The 19,935-nt window shown below is 47.9% G+C and overlaps 2 protein-coding genes across 4 annotated transcripts; one reads left to right on the plus strand and one right to left on the minus strand.

Moving 5' to 3' along the window:
* Positions 1 to 1,552: 1,552 nt before the first annotated feature.
* On the minus strand, positions 1,553 to 5,067 carry pkdc (protein kinase-like domain containing). 3 transcript variants are annotated; one of them, XR_006956683.1, is made up of 3 exons: positions 4,642 to 4,720; positions 3,195 to 4,293; positions 1,553 to 2,726 (listed from the first exon to the last, which is right to left on the minus strand). XR_006956683.1 is itself a non-coding variant. In XM_047028362.1 (2 exons), exon 2 carries the CDS (start codon positions 4,264 to 4,266, stop codon positions 3,304 to 3,306), a length of 963 nt encoding a protein of 320 aa, XP_046884318.1. In that variant the 5' UTR covers positions 4,267 to 4,293; positions 4,985 to 5,067; the 3' UTR covers positions 1,553 to 3,303. The 3 variants fall into 3 exon arrangements, 2 of the variants coding, with proteins under 2 accessions (XP_046884318.1, XP_046884307.1); XM_047028362.1 differs by lacking the exon at positions 4,642 to 4,720 and adding an exon at positions 4,985 to 5,067 and having other exon boundaries at positions 1,553 to 4,293; XM_047028351.1 differs by having other exon boundaries at positions 1,553 to 4,293.
* Positions 4,735 to 19,752, plus strand: capn7 (calpain 7). Its single transcript, XM_047028326.1, is given in 23 exon segments — positions 4,735 to 5,195; positions 5,746 to 5,854; positions 6,586 to 6,743; positions 7,338 to 7,405; positions 7,653 to 7,865; positions 8,060 to 8,146; positions 8,254 to 8,380; positions 8,881 to 8,966; positions 9,265 to 9,358; positions 9,787 to 9,933; positions 10,160 to 10,266; positions 10,697 to 10,787; positions 10,789 to 10,818; positions 10,987 to 11,131; positions 11,327 to 11,426; positions 11,609 to 11,744; positions 11,946 to 12,021; positions 12,105 to 12,250; positions 13,524 to 13,586; positions 13,837 to 13,967; positions 17,006 to 17,098; positions 18,191 to 18,371; positions 19,037 to 19,752. Coding segments are annotated over 22 exon segments (2,454 nt in total). The 5' UTR covers positions 4,735 to 5,093; the 3' UTR covers positions 18,336 to 18,371; positions 19,037 to 19,752.
* Positions 19,753 to 19,935: the final 183 nt, after the last annotated feature.

A 19,935-nucleotide genomic window follows, 5' to 3' on the forward strand; every position in this document is an offset into this window, starting at 1 on the left:
ATGGGTAGCTCGGTCAGCAGGGAGCTGAAGAAGAGCGGCTACTGACGTCACTCAACTGCGCCGCTCAGAATGCATTTTCGTTTTCGAATTATGGGCAGTTCTTTGCGGGCAGAACATGAAAATGAAAATGCAATGTCCGCTCAGTACTAATCAGTACTAATTTGATTTATGAGTCAAATAATGCAGCCACATTCTTAAAATGAAAATGCATTTCTGGAAATACATTTGAATTTGAATTGTGGTCACGATTTTGCAGCCACGTTCTTAAAATGAACATGCATTTCTGAAAATGCATTTGAATTTGAATTGTGGTCACGATTTTGCAGCCACGTTCTTGAAAATGAAAATGCATTTCTGGAAATGCATTTGAATTTGAATTGTGGTCACAATTTTGCAGCCACGTTCTTAAAATGAAAATGCATTTCTGGAAATGCATTTTCATTTTCAAATTTTACATTTCAAATTGAATTTTGGTATCTATTTGCTGGGGCATATTTTGAAAATTAAATTTCAAATGTCTTTTTCGTTTTCATTTTAATTAAGGGAAAGAATGAGCAGTCTTAAAGAAGAAAATGAAAATGCAAATAGGATGATTGAATACTAATTTGATTTATGAGTCAAATAATGCAGCCACATTCTTAAAATGAAAATGCATTTCTGGAAATGCATTTTCATTTGAATTTTGGTCACGATTTGCTTCCATAGGCAACCGGCTCTCAGCCCCACTTGGCATAACATTTGTGTGATCTACTTTACATTACATTACATTCTGAGCATGCGTATTAATACTTTCCCACGTCCAATGTACATTGCATTGTGAGAGAGGGGCTAGCCCCACCACGCTCTCCTTTTTGCCGACTAATGTTGGCGCCAGAAAGACAGATAGCCAATCAGGTCTGAAATACGAAATGACGCTGTGGTGGGGCAACTGGCTCTCAGCCCCACTTGGCATCAAATTTGTGTGATCTACTTACATTACATTACATTCTGAGCATGCGTATTAAAACTTTCCCACGTCCAATGTTCATTGCATTGTGAGAGAGGGGCTAGCCCCACCAGAGCCCCACTTTCACGATTAGCCTATGCTAACTCGAATTGGCAGAACGCAATCTGAAGCAGCAAGGCAGGGACCAATGAACATGAAATTAAATCTTAACTCAAACGAATGAAACGAAACAATTTAAGAAGACTCTATATTCATAGATAATAAATTATTCGAAGTAAACGAAAATAAAAATGTTTGAGAAAAAAAAAAGAACATAATTTTGTTGCAGTTCTTTCTGTTGATAACAGGTGGGGCACTGCCCCTAATGACCAGTCGCCACTGCTCCTATATTATGTAGATTCATTACACACAGACTGATATATTTCTAGTGTTTATTTATTTTTATGTTAATGATTATAACTGACAGCTAATGAAAACCCCAAATTCAGTATCTCAGAAAATTAGAATATCACTTAAGACCAATAATAAAAAAAAGATTTTAACACAGAAAAGTTGGACTACTGAAAAGTATGAACATGTACAACACTCAATACTTGGTCTGGGCTCCTTTTCCATGAATTACTGCAGCAATGCAGCGTGGCATGGAGGCGACCAGTCTGTGGCACTGCTGAGGAGCCCAGGTTACTCTGATAGCGGCCTTCAGCTCTTCTGCATTGGCGGGTCTGGTGTCTCGCATCTTCCTCTTCACAATATCCCCTAGATTCTCTATGGGGTTTAGGTCTGGCGAATTTGCTGGCCAATCAAGTACAGGGATACCATGGTCCTTAAACCAGGTACTGGTACCTTTGGCAGTGTGTGCAGGTGCCAAGTCCAAAATATTGCATGTTTTGCTCCAAACTTTGTAGTTTCATTACATTAGCTACGTCACCTTTTCCATATAGATTTGTCCTCTGAAACGTATTTGAAAAATTATCTGACATAAGCTGCAGTTCAAAGTAAAATAGGTTGCAATGATAAATATCTTATAGGATTTCAGCTACTACTGTGGGAAATGTATTAAGCTGTTTGAGTGCCACAAACAATTCTCAGACGTATTATGACACACATAATTTTGGAGCATGCTGTATTATGAGATTTAGTTCTAACATTCCAACCCACACAGCAAGCTACAAACAAATAATATCTATTTTGGAGACAAAAAGGAATACTCTGAGGACATCCAAACATTCCCTTGGACATTTTATAGCTTTTTATTTTCTCAGAAAATGGAAAAGGTGAATGGAAAACTCTCTATATATGATACAATTATCAATAAAAAAAAATATAATGTCAATGTAACTGTATACTGTAATCTAAATACAACCACAAACACCATTCAATTACAGGTCAAAACAATTAGCTACTCCTTAACTGCACAAAACAAATGTTTACATATCACAGATGAGGGTCCTACGTTATTTTCCTGTTTCAGAAACCCTTAGCATGTTTCAGAAAAGCATGTGAATTACAAAAACATCAAATTACCTTTTTTTATGTGAGAATTTATTTAGAATTTTACAGTATGATGCCAGTTGTCAAAGGGTCAAGTCTCTGGTCTCTGACAGGAACAGCCACACCAGAGCTCCAGCCACCTACCAGGACAGAACCCCTGTCCTGCAGCCCTCTGAGCCCAACAAAGCTGCTGATCTCTGGGAGTCCATCCTGTGTGAGGACCCCAACAACCCCACTGCTATCAGGATGATCCAGAGGAGGGTCACATGTCCAGACTCAGTGGTCCTGACTGAAAAGGATTTGTGTGGTCAATCAGTGAAGAGATCTGCTTCAGGAGAAAGAGATACTTTGAGAAAATACAAATATCCTACTGATGACCGTTATCCCTAAAATTGAAGTATCCTTTTATTTTAAATCATAAAGAATAAGACAACTTTAAGAACTGAGGTATTGGTGTAAGGATTGATTTGGATACTAAGTTACCGTCAGGGTTTCCCGCAGGACTTTGCAGCTAAGGCGGCCACCTAAGCAACACCCACCTTCCGCCTACATTGTCACTATGTTTAAAAAAAAAATTACAGCGATATCAGTGTTACTCTGTCCTGTTTCATTCCAAACCGTGACCAACGCCAGTCTCCCTTCTCTGCAAAACGCATAAGTCTATCACACAAACTAGCCCCCCTCCCCCCGGTCTGACAGCAAACCCCACCCTACCACCTTAACTAACACTGACTATATTATTAGAAATAAGACACACCTCAAAAATATAAATAGATTAAAATCCAATTTCCAGGTACTCTTCTATCCACAGCTGTCCCATCAGCAGCAAGTAACCAAATGAGCCAAAATGAAGAACACGGAATGCATCACAGTTTCAGTTTTCTCAGGACCTCTTTGGTCAACTGCTTGCTGTAGCAGTTTATCTTCCAGTGTCCAGGCATCCACCCCAGTAGGAACCGGTGGAAGTCTGTCCAGGCGAAAGAAAACATGTCTCTCCACTCAGCTTCCAGGGCAGCAAAGTCGACCTGCTTGTCCACAGACGACCGTAACTCTGAGAAGTAATAGTCCAACAACCCAGGAACCCTCTTTTCACAGGCTTTCTCCTCCATGCAGCTTCCTAAGCAGTAGACCACATCCTTCATCCCACATCCCCCACCCACATACTGGAAGTCCACAGCAGCCACACTCACTCCACTCCCAGAAAAACAGAAGTTGGCTAGTTTGGCATCCCCATGCACAATGGTCTTGAATCGGCATCCGTTGAGAATCCTGTTAATATCGCCGGCGGCTGCTTTGAGTTGCAGGTCACTCATGGCCTCCAGCTCGTCTGGCCGGGTCTCCAGGTGCCAGTATGTGCCGACTGGCCACAGCCCAGCGGGCACCACCCCCAAGAACAGAGCATGGAAGTGGGCAAGCCAACTGAGACAGGCCCTTACCTCTGCTTCATTTACACTGGTCCTTCTCTGGTCGAATCCAGCTTCATCTAGGTCCTCGAGGACTATCAGCTGTTCATCTCCATAGGACCGGGCAGCTAGACAGACAGGGGTACGACACCTCTCATTGGTGGAGTAATTCTGATACCAGTGAGTCTCCACTTGATAGGATTTCACCTTGCGTTGGTGAGAGCGATTTGTGTTCCAGCCACCAGGGTGATCCGCCTCCTTGGGAAACTTGACATGTTTTACTATGACAGAGGGTCGGCCACATCCTTCTAAGTGGACTCTCACAATCTCACCATAACCACTCCACAGAGTCTGGATTTTCTCTCCTACACGCAAAGTCTTGGCTCCACACGCCTGCAGAATGAGGTCCTGGTACTCTTGTTTCATTACGGAGTTTCCTTGCTTTACACCAAGCTGTAAAACAAGTTGATCGTGGATACAATTTATATCGTGCATTTTACTGTAACGACAACTGCAGTTCAATTGTCCCAAACGTGCAGTGACACGTACAGACGTACAAACACGTTATACATTTGGCTTTCTAATCCGACATCACATATCGAGAATGCTCAACATTTCAAAAGTGCTGCATCTACTACAACCAGAAAACGACATGCTGTTGCTCACGAAGCACCTAACCTTGCTGTCACGACTAAATAGCAATGCGTGTCGTAAGTTTACCAGTACCATTTCTTATGAAGTGTCGGAGTCTCTAAACAAATGCGAATGCTCAATAACGACTAAACAACCCAGGTAAATTACCTTTGATGCTGTATATTTCAGAATCCTCCGGGGCTCACTAAATTTCTACTTTCTGCAGCTGCGCGAAAGTACCCGGAAGTTGGCTACCAATGGTTGTTGTTTTGATCAAACGTAATGCGTTAGCTAGGAAGGTACCGCCGTAGCTAATTCTGTTACACTGGTTCATTTGAAAAGAAAATTAGTTGTGAATGTCTTGCTAGAGTTATAATAATATACATAAAGCCATTGTTTTTCAAACGTGTTTTGAAACTAGTTTTTTATTTTTGTTAGCAAACGGAAGCTTTCAAAGATGACCACCTCACTGTCAGACTTCAGCACCCAAATAGAATGGCTAGCTACTTACCTGTGTTAGCTTGCTGATTTACGATTTATCACGGATGTCAGGAACAGAATTTCTCTGGGCAGAAGGCTAAATTACCGTTACTGTAAAGGAAACTGAGTAAGATTAAGGGATGGATTCCACAGAACTGGAGCACGATGCAGTGAAGTTTGCCAAAACTGCTGTCACCTACGACCAGAATGGAAAATACAACGAAGCTGTCTTTTACTATAAGGTAAGGAAACAGTCTAGAATCCGAGTGGCTTAAATACAAAACTGATACAGTCATTACTTTGTCATTCTGATCTGATCTAACATAAGAAAATAAACTATTTCACAAGACAGAATCGAAATAGCCTCTTCATTCAACATCCTATTCTTTAATACAGTAAGGCATCGATATTAATCTGCTGCTCATATATTAAAGTTGATATCAAGTCACACCACAACCATAACCGTATAATCGTTTGTTAATATGATTACATTTTACAAACTGTAAGAATGGAATCAGGAAAGCATATTCTGTTCCTGTATGTTTCACTTTCACCTGACAGCACGCCACCACATTAGATATATCCTGAACAGTACAACGTCACTAGTAAATACCACCAATGAGAAGCATAAAGCGCCTCTCGAATATAAGCATAAGCTTACATACAGCTAAAAATAATAAAAAGTTCTAGAACTGTAGGCAAGTGGCCAAGCAATCAAGAAAAAAAACATCAGGGCTTTTAATAGTACATTCTATCATTGTGAAATCGTTTGTTTTGTGTGTTTCACACCAGGAAGCGGCCCAAGCGCTGATCTACGCTGGGATGGCCGGGTCCAAGTTGGAGAGCATCCAGGAGAAGGTGAACGAGTATCTGAACCGAGTTCAGGCTCTACACAATGCTGGTGAGTCTTCTACAGCAAGACAGGAACGAGCTGGCTCAATAGTTCCCCCGCATACGCAACTAATGTGTAGTCCCCGTGAAACATTTTCAGTCATTACCTAATGTTTGATAAGTTAACATCTCCTTGGTGACTGCATTATGAGAGAATGGAGCCACCCCAAGCTTCACTTTGACCCACTACGTTCTGTGGCTTATTATAAAGTCTGCTTGACATGAGGAGTTGTGTTTGTACAGACTTGCCTGTGTTACTTTTCCATTGTGTGTCTGGGTGTATCCCAACCTCTTCAACGGATCCTGTTGGAAAGTGGGTGTGACTCACAATCACTTGCTGTGTGGCTTGTCTGCCTGCCTAGCCCTTCATTTAACTGTCAATGAACCTCTAAGAGCTCTGTGGTTAAGTTGGCAGGGTCCTATTACAGTCTGTCCAGGTTGATGGATAATAAGGGTCAGATGAATACTGAACACCTCATTCAGCCCTCAAACGGCTTGAGATTTCATCCTGATGCAGGCTATAGTAATAATTGTTAACTTTAATTTCCCTCACGTTTGGACAGCTCACCTAATATGGGCTGTATAACCTTAAGCACTATTTTTTGGATGACATCCAACTGCTTCGTAGACCATTTTGCACGTGTCTGCAACATCTCAAATCCCCACGGGCATCACATTGATCCATCTCAAACAGTAGTAATGATCCTTTGTGTCTCATTGACCTTTGACCTCAATCCACAGTTCAGGCTCAGAGCAGCGACCCTCTGAAGTCCAAGCAGCAGGTCGACCTGGAGCGAGCCCACTTCCTGGTCACCCAGGCCTTCGAGGAGGACGAGAAGGGCAACGGGGACGAGGCCATTGAGCTGTACACTCAGGCTGTGGAGCTGTGCATCCAGACGGTGAGGCATGCTGAGGAAAGACCCAGGCTTTCCCTCGGCCTCTGGAACTTCTGCTATAGGGTCTGGAGTTTTTTCCTGTGCAGATACTGAAGTTAGGAAACCCCCCCAAATTGGCCTTGGCATCGGGTTTGGTGTGCTCTTTGACCAGCAGGTCTAAAGAAGAACAGACATGTGTTGTAATTCATCATCCAGGGTTAAGAAACGCCTTCATCCTTTCAGTGTCTAAACTTGAACTCGTCGATGACATTTGATAGGCATCAGGCAGCTGGATATGTCAGTCGTCACATCTTGTCTGCAGTTGACAGGACCCTAGCTCTTGGGTACGGGACTAGCGTGACAAGTGTCCAGCGAATCAGAATAGATTTAAACAAAGCAGTGGTTGCCTGTGCTTTAAGGACTGCAATTATCGAGTGCTCTGGTAAAGAGGGAGCAATCTTGGCATGCTAGTTGATCGTAGACACAGGCACATGCACGAATGTCACAACCATCACTCACTCACTTGTGTTCTCTCTCTCTATTTCCCTCCACCTCCCCTCTTCAACTCCCCTGCCCCTGCATCCCTCTCTCTCTCTCTCTCTGTGTCCCCCCCAACAGTCTAATGACACGTCAGATCAGGGGCTGCAGAACAAACTGAAACAGCTGGCTCGTCAAGCCCTGGATCGGTAAGGAGGTCCCACGCTCTTCTCCTCTTTGCTGTCTCACATGGACTCCATCTTTGTTTTAATCTCCCATGACCCCTTGCTGTGGCCTAGAGAATTGGGTGATGATGCCTATAGTCCTCCAAATCCTTTTAGATGTGGCTGTAGAATCATCATAGAATAATCCAGAACCATAAATATGTATTATTTTCATCCCTCAAAATGATCCAAACGAATCAATGACCCACCACCATTGCCTCCTTCTCACCAGGGCGGAGGGGCTGAAAGAGTCCCAGTCCAGAGCTGCCCAGGACAAACCAGGACCCTCGGGGGCCAAACCTGGTGGTGGAGGGGGTCCAGTCAGACAGTTCTTCCCCCTGGGCCCTGACTTCTCTCTCAGCGACCGACCCCAGCCCGTCAGAGCGGTCCAGTCCAGCGAGCCGCAGGGTCAGCGCTACACGGCCGAGGAGATCGAGGTGCTCCGGTGAGGACCGGGGGGGGGGGGTCACACCCCGGGATCCATCTTGGATCTGCTACGTCTTCACATCTTGGAAGCCCACTGTTTTTCTAGATCTTTCTCTCGCCTGCCAATGCGCAGAGCCACCACGAGCGGACGCTGCCGCCGGTGTGCAGACGAGATGCGTACAGTCCTCTCACGGTTTGTCTTTCTGTCTGCAGGAGCACGTCTAAGATCAACGGCATCGCCTTCGTCCCGTTCATGAGCGTGGACCTGAAAGAGCGCTTCGCCTTCCCCGTTCCTTTCTCGTAAGCTCGCGTCTTCCCTCCTCTCGCCTTGTCGCGCTCACGTTCTTTCTCGACTGTGTGCCGTGTGTTTTGGACTGTAACCTGAACCGGTGGCTGTCTGTCTCCAGAGATAAAACAGGCAAGCTGGCCCTGTCCCCCAAGCAGAAAGCCATCTTCTCTCGCTGGGTCCGACCTGACGAGATCTGCAATAATCCAACCATGATCCTGTCGGTGTCCAGCTTTAGTATTAAACAGGTGAGACCCCCATCACACTCACACACACTATTCTTCTTCTTCTAATTTTAAATCATTTTAAAGAAAATACTCAGGATAGGAGTAGTATTACTACGATAATTAAAGTACATAAGTCAAATTTAATTCTAAAATCCTAACTAAAGTCGGTATGGGATGGTGTCACGTTGGCCCATTGCGTACAAGGCTACCGCAGCTAACAAGGCTAACTGATGGTAAGAATTTTCCCCGAGCGACTGCTGTGTAACTTCTGTCCCCTTGAGATATTACAATGTGTTGTAAACCCCTCAAAGTAGCTCTAGTTCATCTACAGGTAACTTCATTTTCCTTTCTTGAACAAGTGTAGTTTAACTAAGTTTCAGTTGGGTAGTTTACCTAAAAAAAATACATTTTCAAAGTGTCTTACCCAACACCGAGTTCAAGTATCCCTGAGCATCTCAGGTCAACACTGTAAAAACACATTAGACGCATGTCCATTTCTCCCCCTCTGTGACCCTCTTCAGACGGTGGTGTCGGACTGCTCGTTCGTGGCCTCGCTGGCGATCAGTGCCGCCTACGAGAGACGCTACAGCAAGAAGCTCATTACCAGGTGGGCCTCCTCCTCATGTGTCAGTGGCTACTGGGTGAGGTCGACAGTGCCTCCTCCTCATGTGTCAGTGGCTACTGAGTGAGGTCGACAGTGCCTCCTCCTCATGTGTCAGTGGCTACTGAGTGAGGTCGACAGTGCCTCCTCCTCATGTGTCAGTGGCTACTGAGTGAGGTCGACAGTGCCTCCTCCTCATGTGTCAGTGGCTACTGAGTGAGGTCGACAGTGCCTCCTCCTCATGTGTCAGTGGCTACTGAGTGAGGTCGACAGACGCGTGACTAACGTGTTTGTCCTTTCGCAGCATCATCTTCCCCCAAAACAGGAAAGGAGAACCTGAGTATAACCCTTGTGGGAAATACATGGTGAAGCTTCACATCAACGGCGTGCCTAGGAAGGTAGCAGATAGCACAAACACATGTTCTAACACTTTTCCAAAGTGCAAGAAAACATACTTGATGGAGTGGTAGTGCTTGTTTGTGTAAAGAAGTTCAGATTCCCTTCTTCTGTAATCAGTTTCAACTAGACGACATAGCATCTGAAAACCATTCTATAAAACGTATCTCTATTATGGGTGCATATGTCTATTGTTAATGTGTTTATGTATGTTTAACTACTGTAAATCCATCTTGAATATGTCTATCACCAATATGCTACTATCTCTAATATGCCTGTATAGATCTATCTCTAATATGCCAGTGTAGATCTATCTCTAATATTCCAACGTAGTACTATGCCAGTGTAGTACTATATCTAATATGCCAGTGTAGTGCTATCTGTAATATGTCTGTATAGATCCATCTCTAATATGTGTGGGCCCTTCCAGGTGATCATAGACGACTTCCTGCCTGTAGACAGGAATGGCGAGCTGCTGTGCTCCTACTCCAGCAACAGGAACGAGCTGTGGGTGTCCCTCATAGAGAAGGCCTACATGAAGGTGATGGGAGGCTACGACTTCCCTGGCTCCAACTCCGTACGTACCTCCCGGTGCTGCACGCGTGCCACGGCACAGCAAAGTCGAGCACTGTTTGCAAATACTTTCAAATACTTCGATTGAGCGCACTCCCTTTTGGAACGCTCGGTCAGGAGAGCCCATTTGAGCTGTTTCAGCAGTGCACGTTCAGAGGTCATTTAAACCACGCCCCTGGAGCGTCACGGGAGGGGGTCGTCTGACGTGTGATCCATGGTGTGTCTTGTAGAACATCGATCTGCATGCGCTCACCGGCTGGATCCCAGAGCGCATCGCCATGCACTCGGACAATCAGTCCTTCAGCGAGAAAGACAGCTTCCGCATGTTGTACCAGAGGTAAGGCGCACGCACACACACATAGAAGTCATCCATCTTCTGGTCTGTTAGGGATTTTTCCATTCCTACCTCAGTTGCCAGCTCATAATGGACATCAATATCAATAACGAGAAACCATCCCTCACCTCATCTCTCTCTCTCTCTCTCTCTCTCTCTCTCTCTCTCTCTCTCTCTCTCTCTCTCTCTCTCTCTCTCTCTCTCTCTCTCTCTCTCTCTCTCTCTCTCTCTCTCTCTCTCTCTCTCTCTCTCTCTCTCTCTCTCTCTCTCTCTCTCTCTCTCTCTCTCTCTCTCTCTCTCTCTCTCTCTCTCTCTGTCTGTCTGTCTGTCTGTCTGTCTTTCTTTTTCTCTCTCTCTCTCTCTCTCTACCCCTCTCTTGTTCCCCTCTCTCTCTCTCTCTACCCCTCCTGTCATCACATATTTCTCTATGCAGGTTTCACCGTGGCGACGTCCTCGTCACCACGGCCACGGGAGTGATGACTGAGGAGGAGGGCGAAAAGAGGGGTCTAGTGCCCACGCATGCCCTATGCCGTCCTAGATATCCGGGAGCACAAGGTGAGCCTAGCAGCTAGCACAAACAGTCGAGGGGATTAGCATGTTAGCATCGGAGCTCACGGCCGTTAGCTAGCTTTTTAGCCTCACCATTTGTTAGCACGCCTGGGTTCAGAAATGTCAGTTGGCTAAACGCAGCCCTACGTGTTCCCGTCCGTGTGCCACCTGTAGGGAATGCGGTTCCTCCAGCTGAAGAACCCCTGGAGCCACCTGAGGTGGAAGGGTCGCTTCAGCGAGCGCGACGAGAAAAACTGGACCCCGGAGCTCCTCAAGTACCTCAACTTTGACCCCAAAACGGCCCAGAAATTTGATAACGGTAGGACTGTGCGCTAACCTTCTAACCCAACATTGTGGAAATAAATGCAGTGAATGGAACTCCCAGCTCTGAGTTGTAAACAGTTACTGTCTAGATATGTTATAGAATTTTCTGTCAAACCACTATCTTTCCACCACTCCAAGGACTTTTTTTTATGATGGATGGATCATTTGATCGGGTGAAACTTGTGTGCAGGTGTGCTCTGGATAACATGGCAGGACCTGTGTCAGTACTATGATGTCATCTATCTGAGCTGGAACCCCGCCCTCTTCAAAGAATCTTCCTGCATCCACAGGTGAGGTTCAAGAGGGTGTTGCGCGAATGTGCGGAACTTTCTAGATCGCCAGTCATCCGTTTGCAAGCACACTTCTGTACGCGCGTGGTCCCCCTGGTTGTTTGTGTGTGTATGTGGACCGCTTGCCCTGGTAGCCGCCCACCCCTAAAGTGGTGTGTCTCTCCTTCATTTGCGCCGTGCAGTAGCTGGGATGGGAAGCAGGGCCCAGTAAAGGATGCCTACAGCCTGGCCAACAACCCCCAGTACAGACTGGAGGTGCAGTGTCCAGCAGGGGGCGCTGCTGTCTGGGTGCTGCTCACCAGGCACATCACAGACAAGGTGCCCGCTCGGACACGATCACCAACGCTGCAGTACATTGTTGTCGGGTGTTGTAATGTTTTTCTGAATGTTTGACTTGCATTGTGTTTGAGGACCAAAGGGTGCCTCAAAACGGCAACCCTGGCCGAACTATGGCCAAAGAGAATCCCCCCAACAATGCATTACTTTTACTGAACGATGCGTTTTTCTGTTCTGACGAAGGATGACTTTGCACAAAACAAGGAGTTCATCACCTTAGTTGTTTACAAGACGGACGGCAAAAAGGTTTACTACCCAGGTGAGCTATGATGAAGCACTTGAATAACACTGTGTGTGTGTGTGGTCCTATCTGACTGTCCTCTATGTGCCCTTTCCCGGTAGCCGATCCCCCACCCTACATTGACGGCATCCGAATTAACAGCCCCCACTACCTGACCAAGATTAAACTGACCAGCGCGGGCACACACACCTTCACACTGGTGGTGTCTCAGTACGAGAAACAGAACACCATCAACTATACCCTGAGGGTGAGACACACACACACACACACATACACACTGTTTTCTTATACACTTAAGAAGAAAATGTTGTATACACAAGCACACTTTTTTTTTCGTAATTTTTATGATTGATGTATAATACAGACTGTCTGAGATGACATTTTATATAATAATAAATGGAATGCTCCTCTCAGCCCGTGAGGCAAACACACACTATCACACACACGCTATCACACACACGCTATCACACACACGCTATCACACACACACACACACACACTATGCCAGATTCATTTCCGGGCTCTTCTATCTGTCAGTCAACGCAAAACACTTCCTTCTTGTGGTGCAAAAGGTAGCATAGTACGCCTCTGGCATTCTAGCATCTCACACTGCAGTGATGAACATAGAGATGGATGGAGAGAGAGACAGAGAGACAGAGAGATAGATTCTAATCATTCAGAATAATGCAAAACTGCCAGTTCTCTGTCCTCCTCTACACTATCTTGTGTGTGTGCCAACATGGTAGTAAGGCGGTTCTGGATCTGCGAGGTCATTGGAGAGAACACAGGGAGCCTTGATGAGAAAGATGAGCGCAGGAAGATTTGGTGTTTACAGTTAGCGTCCTGTAGAGCGAGTCTTCAAACTGTGATCATTATTTCATCAGAAACGGTTCTGCACAACTTGGGCAACTGACAAATTGCTGTGTGTGTGACCGAGACATTTTCTCGCTCATTTATATTTCATGGGCTTCCCTCTCCGCCAGCTGAGTCGAAACTTTTGAGAAGCTGCTATCTGAACGGATTCAGAAGCACATCTCTTTGGAGAGAAACCACACAGTAGTGGTAATTCATCAGACCGGACAGCCTCGCAAACACAGAGACATGAATCCCTGCATGCCTCCCAGCCCCCTTTGAAAACCACTGAAAATGGATTCTATTGGACTTCTAGCCCCCAATCCTCGACCGAGATCAGAAATGTCTCTTGACTTTTCTCTTTAAGTCAACATTTTCCTGGCCCTGCTGCGTCGGGAGCCACTCGAGCGCAGTGCAGAGTGAGAGTGTGAGAGTGTGAGAGTGTGAGTGAGAGACAGAGAGAGAGACAGAGAGAGAGACAGAGAGAGAGACAGAGAGAGAGACAGAGACAGAGAGAGAGAAGAGAAAAGAGAGTCACGTGGGTATTTCAGTGAAATGTGGCTCAATCTCATATTGATAGGATGATGGCCAGCAGTAGTCTTATGTGACAGGCCTGGAAAGACGAGAGCGCTCTTTCACACGACTCACAACGCCTGTTGCTCCGACAGGTGTACTCCGGCTGCAAGTTCAGCTTCTCCAAGATCCCCACTCCCTTCACGCACACCAAGAGGGTGAGTGGCCCGCCGTGGTTTGGGAATATGTAGTGTAATGTCCATACTGGGTTATATTTCTACCCCCCCCCTCCCAACGACACTGTTCTCTATTTCAGTTTTAATTGAATCAGAATGATAAATGTTCATACTGTGCATATCTTGACGTTGCTCTGTTTGCAACCCCCCATCCCTCCCTCCTTCTCTCTTTCTCGCTCTTCTCACCTCATCTCCCTCTCTTTCTCTCCCCCCCCCCCCCCCTCCCTTCCAGATTAATGGACAGTGGAAGGGGGCAAGTGCGGGGGGCTGTGGGAACTATAAGGACTCGTACACACACAACCCCATCTACCAGCTGAACCTGGAGCGGCCCGGCCCCCTGCTCATAGAGCTAAGAGGCTCCAGGTGAGAGACACCCCCTCTATGACTCCTCCCCCCTGCAGTACCCCTCCATGACCCTACAGCATTACAGTACCCCTCCATGACTCCTCCCCCTGCAGTACCCCTCCATGACTCCTCCCCCCTGCAGTACCCCTTCATGACTCCTCCCCCCTGCAGTACCCCTCCATGACTCCTCCCCCTGCAGTACCCCTCCATGACCCTCCCCCTGCAGTACCCCTCCATGACTCCTCCCCCTGCAGTACCCCTCCATGACCCTCCCCCTGCAGTACCCCTCCATGACTCCTCTCCCCCAGCAGTACCCCTCCATGACTCCTCCCCCTGCAGTACCCCTCCATGACTCCTCCCCCTTGCAGTACCCCTCCATGACTCCTCCCCCTGCAGTACCCCTCCATGACCCTCCCCCTGCAGTACCCCTCCATGACTCCTCCCCCTGCAGTACCCCTCCATGACCCTCCCCCTGCAGTACCCCTCCATGACTCCTCTCCCCCTGCAGTACCCCTCCATGACTCCTCCCCCTGCAGTACCCCTCCATGACTCCTCCCCCTTGCAGTACCCCTCCATGACTCCTCCCCCTTGCAGTACCCCTCCATGACTCCTCCCCCTGCAGTACCCCTCCATGACCCTCCCCCTGCAGTACCCCTCCATGACTCCTCCCCCTGCAGTACCCCTCCATGACCCTCCCCCTGCAGTACCCCTCCATGACTCCTCTCCCCCAGCAGTACCCCTCCATGACTCCTCCCCCTGCAGTACCCCTCCATGACTCCTCCCCCTTGCAGTACCCCTCCATGACTCCTCCCCCTGCAGTACCCCTCCATGACCCTCCCCCTGCAGTACCCCTCCATGACTCCTCCCCCTGCAGTACCCCTCCATGACCCTCCCCCTGCAGTACCCCTCCATGACTCCTCTCCCCCTGCAGTACCCCTCCATGACTCCTCCCCCTGCAGTACCCCTCCATGACTCCTCCCCCTTGCAGTACCCCTCCATGACTCCTCCCCCTTGCAGTACCCCTCCATGACTCCTCCCCCTTGCAGTGCCCCTTCATGACTCCTCCCCGCTGCAGTACCCCTCCATGACTCCTCCCCCTGCAGTACCCCTCCATGACTCCTCCCCTTGCAGTACCCCTCCATGACTCCTCCCCCTGCAGTACCCCTCCATGACTCCTCCCCCTTGCAGTACCCCTCCATGACTCCTCCCCCTGCAGTACCCCTCCATGACCCTCCCCCTGCAGTACCCCTCCATGACTCCTCCCCCTGCAGTACCCCTCCATGACCCTCCCCCTGCAGTACCCCTCCATGACTCCTCTCCCCCTGCAGTACCCCTCCATGACTCCTCCCCCTGCAGTACCCCTCCATGACTCCTCCCCCTTGCAGTACCCCTCCATGACTCCTCCCCCTTGCAGTACCCCTCCATGACTCCTCCCCCTGCAGTACCCCTCCATGACCCTCCCCCTGCAGTACCCCTCCATGACTCCTCCCCCTGCAGTACCCCTCCATGACCCTCCCCCTGCAGTACCCCTCCATGACTCCTCTCCCCCAGCAGTACCCCTCCATGACTCCTCCCCCTGCAGTACCCCTCCATGACTCCTCCCCCTTGCAGTACCCCTCCATGACTCCTCCCCCTGCAGTACCCCTCCATGACCCTCCCCCTGCAGTACCCCTCCATGACTCCTCCCCCTGCAGTACCCCTCCATGACCCTCCCCCTGCAGTACCCCTCCATGACTCCTCTCCCCCTGCAGTACCCCTCCATGACTCCTCCCCCTGCAGTACCCCTCCATGACTCCTCCCCCTTGCAGTACCCCTCCATGACTCCTCCCCCTTGCAGTACCCCTCCATGACTCCTCCCCCTTGCAGTGCCCCTTCATGACTCCTCCCCGCTGCAGTACCCCTCCATGACTCCTCCCCCTGCAGTACCCCTCCATGACTCCTCCCCTTGCAGTACCCCTCCATGACTCCTCCCCCTGCAGTACCCCTCCATGACTCCTCCCCCTGCAGTACCCCTCCATGACTCCTCCCCTTGCAGTACCCCTCCATGACTCCTCCCCTTGCAGTACCCCTCCATGACTCCTCCCCCTGCAGTACCCCTCCATGACTCCTCCCCTTGCAGTACCCCTCCATGACTCCTCCCCTTGCAGTACCCATCCATGCCTCTCGTGCACAGTCCCTCATGGGTGCACTCCCTCACAACCAACATGCTGCTGTCGCATTATGAAAACCAGTGGCATCTTTTCTTAGAGCATCTTCACATATCTGCATGAAATAAGGAAATGGTTGGCAACGTAGACTAACCTGCCAAGTCATGGCTCAAGAGGAGACACAGTTGATGTGTACGTTTCCAGTGTGACCATAAGCTCATCCATTGCTCATCCTTATTTAATGGCATGCCTTAGCCTAATTAAGAGACTTAATAACTAGATGACTCACTTGGCTCTCCCCAGTCTACACTGTAATTAGCTATGTTAATATCCTCTTTCTTACTCTGTCTCTGCCACTCACACACACACACACACGGACCTGCCAGCATGACTCAGTCACTGCAGTCCTTTTTTTCCCTTCTCCTTTACCGACTCTGCAACGAATTACAGTCCCACACATACACACCGGAACATTCCCTCTCCCTTAGCCTTATCGCTGGCCAATTGGGATTACCCTTTTCGACTGAACACTTCAAGCACCCATTTCTAGGTGTGTGTTTGTCCCGTCATCCTCTCTTGGTCTCCTCTACGTGGGTGTATGTGTGCATGGGTGTTCTGTCTGGGCACCGATCCACATTTGTAGTATTCGTAGTCATGGAAACGCTGACGTGGTCTCTCCTTCCCTCCCATGAAGGATGCTCAGCTTGCCAGTAGCGTCGCTGATGGTGTCGATTTGTCGCTGTTAAAGTAACATGAGCATTTACCCTGGTAGCCATATACCATGTGCAGTGTGCTGGTTTCACTGGACAGACTGGGCCCCCAGCGCTGACTGTGGTTGGCTTGTTGTCATTGGGTCACAGCGTGGTAGGTTTCTGGGTGAATAACCTGCGGTCTGTCCCCCCCCCGCAGGCAGTACAGTGTGGGCTTTGAGGTGCAGACGGTCTCCACCGTGGCGGAGGCGGGGCCAGGCGGCCTGCAGAAGAGGAGCAGCGGAGACTACAGGTACGCCCCCCCCCCCCTCCGGAACCAACCGGAACACACGGGTCTCTTTAGACAGCAGACTACCATATAAAGTGCTACTGACGTTGAATACTAGATGGGTGTGCTTGGTTTCAAAGTGTGCGTGTTGGTAATGGTTGCAGTGCATTCTTTTCTAATTTCTTTCCATACGTTTGGGGGTTGTCTGAACAGATGTATTGTCTCAAACACAGGGGCTTGTCAGTGTTGAGTAATGTCGGACATGTCCGCTGTGAGACCATTGCCTGTTTTATGACTTGGCCCATAATATAAAACACAGTGGTTAAAGATTATTGACACATGATTCTTCTTAACCCCCTGGCCTGATAAACTGATGTCATGGATAACCTCCAGGCACATTTCCAAAAGGTCTGAGGAGCCCCACGTGTTCATTTCTTAAATAAAATGTTTTCTTCACGGTTCACTTGATAAGGAAGGCCAGTGTTTAGAGTCTGGCTTCTTTTTGTGTTGTTGACATGTTTTGTTTGATGTGAATTGGCGATTGAGAGAAGAAAAGAAAAAGATCTTAAGAGGGAGATTACAGAAATACCTTATTTATAACGTCCCACATTCTGTCAGCACAGGTTGGTGAGACTAAAATGGCTCAGGCCCTATTTTTACTGTGAGCTATTGCCTTAAATTAAACTCTGCTTAGTTAATCAGTCCCTGTCAAAGTTTTAAATAAACCAACATCTGACCCATATGCTGGGGGTGTACAAACAGGCTTATTTATCACACATTGTAGGTATAACACAGTGTTGCACATTATACTTATAAAACCCACACCTACGTTGAGTATAAGTGTTATAATATCATAATCGTAATGTTTTTCAGAAGAATCTACAATGTCAAGAAATGTCAATGCAACATGTTTCTCTGTCTCCCGAAAAGTGCTTTCCTCAGGGCTAAGTTAACTAGCTAAGCTAACTGACTACACATTTTACATACAAGGTAGCATGGAGTCAGTTAACCATTCATAGATATCCGGTTGACTCAGCATTCTGCTGTCGATGTGGACATTCCTAGTAGAATGATTCTATGTGCAGCCACAGTGACCCTCTGTCTCCCCCACTGTAGGTGTGGCTTCTGCTACATGGAGGTGGACCAAGTCCCCGCCGGCATCTACAACGTCACTCCCACCACCTTCCTGCCCAAACAGGAAGGGCCCTTCTTCTTGGACTTCAGTAGCGCCATACCGTTGAAGGTCTCCCAGCTGCAATGAGGAAACCGAGGCGGGGGGTGCGAAGGGACAAGAGGGGTAATGTGTCCTCATACCCTACCGTAGAACCCCCCCCTCCCCTTCCATGAACCACCTGTCTAACCTTTCATGGACCCAAAGATACCCTGAGAATGACTAGCCAGCAGCTGGGCCACGTCTCCTTTCTAAAAAGCCTCCTTCTGACCTTGATGCCTATTGGTTAGATTGAGCTGATTGAAAAAGCTCTTGTTTGCTGCCTAGCTGTTGGATATTTTACCTATAAAGTTTTCCCGTCAACTCATCTGGCAGAGAGGGGTCATCAAGGGCAGAAGGGAACCGACAAGCCTTTGGAATGGAACGCAGCCCTTCGTAGGCAAGACCAGCGGTCTTCAACCCTGGTCGTCAGGGCCCACTGTCCTGTATGTTTTAGATGTTTACCTGTTTCAACACTTCTGATTCAAATGAATGTGTCGTTATCAGGCTTCCACAGAGCTTCATAACGACACATTCATTTGAATCAGGTGTGTAGGAGCAGGGGAACAGCTTGAACCTCCATTAGTGTGGAACCTGAGGAGGTTGAAGGCCACTAGGCAAGACCATGTACCAAATAGAACTGACAGTAGAACACCCACAAGCTGTTATAATCCGCCCTCTCTTAACTACTTGTTCCCAATGATGCTACATAGATACGGTAACCATGTATTTATAATGGTCACCATTCACAGAACAAATAATGGGCTTTATGGTTTGGAGAACGTTCCTCTTGGCTTTATCTGCTCTGACCATGGACCTTCAACCGCGTTCCGACCGCATGCGGACGGCGAACCGCTTCTCAGGAGGCCACGACACGACAGGGACTTCTGTGTTGCAGCGACATGACGTCCTCCTTGCCACCGTGGGACGACAGTGGAGCCGAGGGGTTCCGCCCGCGGACCTCGGCAGGGCTCATCTCCGGGCCTCCAGTGCAGCTCGACAGACGGACGGGAGCTTTGTCACACTCAGCCAGCTGAAGCAGGATGAGTCTTCAAACGGTCTTGCCAACGTATCTTTCGTTCACTTTGCGTTTTCTCAATTATGCACTTGTCAGTTGTTCAGCCCTTTCTGTCCGCCAAGATTGTGTCAAATAGGCGAGACCTACTAATTATACTCGGTGCTAAGACGTTTCAGTGCAGAGAAAATACACAAAACCATCTTCAGGAAAGTCATGGCCAAAGTAAAATGACATTACAATATTGTTTCACAAGCAGTAAGGAGAGGTGTGTTTAACCTTAAGCAATGCCAGGCACTTCTTTAAAATGGCTGGGTCCGTATCGCTTCATACTTATTTCACTGAATTCGATATGCCACTGTAGCCTATGTTTAAAAATGCAATAGTACAATCTTATGGTGGTCTGTGAACTTGCACTTAATGTCGAATGATGCAATGAAGGACTTGAAATTGTGTGTGCGTCATGTTTGTTTCTCACGGTCAGATCACATTAATAATGTCATCAACATGTTGTTGCTCTGAACCCAGAGTTCAATGTTTTGGTAAAGAGAGCTGTGTGAAAGGCAAGATTATTGATGGCCTTCATCTTGAATAGCCCTGTTCTTAGTTTGCCCTTTCTCCCCGTCTCCGTTTCTG

This window comes from Hypomesus transpacificus, chromosome 2 (genome assembly GCF_021917145.1).
Source record: "Hypomesus transpacificus isolate Combined female chromosome 2, fHypTra1, whole genome shotgun sequence".
NCBI lineage: Eukaryota > Metazoa > Chordata > Actinopteri > Osmeriformes > Osmeridae > Hypomesus > Hypomesus transpacificus.